Source organism: Cryptomeria japonica, chromosome 5 (assembly GCF_030272615.1).
Source record: "Cryptomeria japonica chromosome 5, Sugi_1.0, whole genome shotgun sequence".
Lineage (NCBI taxonomy): Eukaryota > Viridiplantae > Streptophyta > Pinopsida > Cupressales > Cupressaceae > Cryptomeria > Cryptomeria japonica.
In genome coordinates, this window is record NC_081409.1 from 864381731 (window position 1) to 864385139 (window position 3409).

Genomic DNA, 3409 nt, shown 5'->3' on the forward strand with positions numbered 1-3409 from the left:
GAAGAAGCAAAAGAACAACCCAAATGTTGAGGAATCGTTACCCAGATGGTGTTAAAATCCATTTGGTGAAGGATAAAGATGGCGACACTGCAATTAATCCACCTTAGGATGACATAACTTGTAATACTGCATATGAAAGTGTAGAAAGAACAAACACTCCTTTATAGTCTTCTCAACATCATGGAGATAAAAAATCTAGTTATAACGGTCAGTGGACAGAAGAAGACATGGAATGTGCTATGAAAGATGTTGAAGACAATTCATATTCCATCAGAGCAGCTACGAAAAAGGGGAATTCCTGTGAGCACTTTAACATATTGTCTTTTAGGGCTGACAACAACAAAAAGAAGAGGTCCACCAATGATCCTTTCGTTGGAAGAAGACCTAGAAATTGTTGACTGGTGCAAAGATATGGCTCAAATTGGTCACGGATTAGAGATTATTTAGCTAAAGTCACATGTAGCTCATATATGTGAAACAAGGCTAAATCCATTCAAGAATGGTTTCCCAGATCATGGTGGATAGGTTTCCGCAAACGCCATCCAGATTTGACAATAAGGACTGCAGAGGGTCTAGACAGGGATAGAGCAGTAATGCTACGACCAAGTATTGTGACGGATTTTTATGACAACCTGGAGAAATTGTACAATGCTTATGAATATGGACCAACAAAAATATGGAATTATGATGAAACGGGTGTGCAAGCAGGCAAGAACTGCGGGATGTGAGTAATTGCAAAGTTGGGTAGTAGAAGTGTCCCACACATTCTATCAAAGAGCAGAGAGTGGATAACAATTTTATGTTGTGTTAATGCAGCAGGTCATAGCATTCCAGGATTTTATCTTTTCAAGGACAAAAGACAGCTTAAAAACTACATTGCGAACTGTGAACCGGAAGCATGTATGGCTGCACAACCACATGCGTGGATGACAAAAGAATTATTTTTAAATTGGCTATATCACTTTGCTAGATCTGTTCTGGGTGGAGTTTCACCCACAAACAGACATCTCCTTATATTTGATGGTCATCGAAGCCATGTTGCTTTGACTACAATCCATGAAGCAAAATCTCTTGGTATTGATCTTTTAACATTGCCTGCCCATACCAGCGACAAATTGCAGCCTCTAGATGTAAGTGTGTTCTCTCCATTCAAGACACATTTCAAAACTGAAAGGTCAAAATGGATGGCCAAACATCCACACATAGAAATAAGGAGAACTAAATTGGCAGAACTTGCAAGTAAAGCATTCTAACTTGCCCTAACATTTGAAAACATCATAGCTGGTTTCCGAAGGATCAGAATATGGCCATTAAATAAAGATTCTCTTTGTAATGACATGAGACCAAGTGATGCATTCAATTTACAAGATGATAATGATGTTGCAAGCATTGCTAGCATCTTAAGATTAGCTAGCTTTGGAGAGGCACAAGTGGAAGAGTGTTTGGAACAATGTGTGAAACAAATGAAAGAATTGGAAGCACAACAAACAGAAGAACCAACTGAAAGCACATGCTCACCAAGTCATATCATCCAAACACAATATGAAAATGGCATACATGAAGACTTCAGTTTACCATCACAGTTTGAACCACCGAATTGGATTAAAGAAGGAGCAAAACATTTAGGAATATAGATTGATATGGAAAATGAAGAAGTTTCTTTATCCATTCCTTCACCTCCAATGCTTGGCTCTGAGGTCATTCATTATTATGTTGAGACAATGGATTGGGAGAATTCAAATTTAGAAACTAATGAAGTTGCAGAAGATGAGTAGGATGAACACAATCAAGGTTCTTTGAAGACAACTGCAACATTTGAGATAGAAGACGAAGCTGAAGAAATGTTATGCAGTCAAGGCTCTTTAAAAAAATTTCTGAAGTTACCCATTGAAAGGGTGAGAAATAGGTCTAGTCTTCTTTCTAACAATAATGCACTTAAATTGGGCAGTAAATCTCAAATCCTTACTTCCGATGAATGCATAATTCGAGAACAGAAAAAAGAAGCAAGAAAAGATGAAATTGAAGAGTTGAAAGTAAGGAAGAAAAAACAAAAAGAGGCAAGGAAACTTGAACAAATTGCAAGGAGAAAGAGGAAAGATGAGGAAAAGATTGAAAGACAAATAATAAAGAAGAGGATGGAAGAAGAAAGGGCACAACAACAAAAGGAGAGGGAGTTGAAAAAGAAACCAGCAAAAGAGCAAGTGAATGAGGATGTTGCAATTGTTATAGGGGAGAGGAGTACTCCATCAACACCATTGCCTCAGCATCATCAAATTTTACAAGACATGTACAATATCTTAACACCTGCATATGCTGCTCTTAGTAAGCTCCAAGCTGGTTACCATAACAATTTAGAACATACTACAATCAGGGCATGGCACACTAGTACTCCATCAACTCCCCTACCTGGACATCATCAGATTTTGAGAGATATGTACAATATTCTAACCCCAGCGTATGATGCCCTTAACAACATCCATGTTCCAACTAGTCATAGTCCCCCTCACTCTCCTATCAAACAATTCCAATTTGGTGGACTGTTGGATGAAAATATGTTCGGTAGTATAACTCCTATTACACCACAGGTTGATGCAGCTATTGCAAAAAAAACAATGACAAGGAGTCCTATGGAGGAGCCAGATGCAGTTTTTGTAGAAAAAATGATTACAAGAAGGCATGTGGAGGAGTCAGAACCCTTTGCTGGCTTTATGGTGAACTGATGAAACTAATCAATGTTGCATGCTTGAATTCATAATTTTGGATTGCATAGCAAATCTTGTTTTGTAGGTTGGCCATTTTGTGGTGCATATAATCTGGGGAGATTCTACAATATCTTTATGCCAATATAGCGAATGTGGTGCTACTTTATAATATCTATTGATATGGAGCAATTTTGTAATTTCTATCTATATATCAATGGAATGAATCTGTGTAGGAGTCAAAGTAGACGTTGTGTAGTGTGTAGGCTGGCCATTTTGCAGTGCATATAAGCTGGGGACATTTTGCAATATCTTTATGTCATTACAACGAATCTGGTGCCATTTTGTAATATCAATTGATATGGGGCCATTTTGTAATATCTATCTACCTATATATCAATACAATGAATTGGTGCAACACCATTTTGTAATATCTGCATATTAGTGCAATGAGTGCATTGCTATAATGGATACTAAAACTACAGCTAATGTTATGTCAAGTATTTGCATTACGTATGTATGAGTGTATGTATGTATATATGTATGTGTATGTGTATGTTTATGGATACTAACAATGCAACAAATATTATGGAAAGTATTTGCATTACGTATGTATGAGTGTATGTATGTACATATGTATGGATGTGTATACATACACATACACATGCACATGCACATACACCCTACCAATCATAGTGAATTAGCACACC

The 3409-nt window shown here is 37.2% G+C and overlaps 1 protein-coding gene across 1 annotated transcript; it reads left to right on the forward strand.

Moving 5' to 3' along the window:
• Nucleotides 1-227: 227 nt before the first annotated feature.
• On the forward strand, nt 228-1253 carry LOC131876238 (MFS-type transporter clz9-like). The gene is made up of 3 exons (XM_059221132.1): nt 228-300; nt 526-708; nt 817-1253. The coding sequence occupies exons 1-3, from the start codon at nt 228-230 to the stop codon at nt 1251-1253; spliced, it is 693 nt and encodes a 230-aa protein (XP_059077115.1).
• The last annotated feature ends 2156 nt before the right edge of the window (nt 1254-3409 follow it).

Coding starts and splice junctions, on each gene's coding strand:
- LOC131876238 (XM_059221132.1), top strand. CDS start 228: ATGGAATGTGCTATGAAAGATGTTGAAGACAATTCATATTCCATCAGA. Junction 301..525: donor TACGAAAAAGGGGAATTCCT/GTGAGCACTTTA, acceptor CATGGTGGATAG/GTTTCCGCAAACGCCATCCA. Junction 709..816: donor TGAAACGGGTGTGCAAGCAG/GCAAGAACTGCG, acceptor GTGTTAATGCAG/CAGGTCATAGCATTCCAGGA.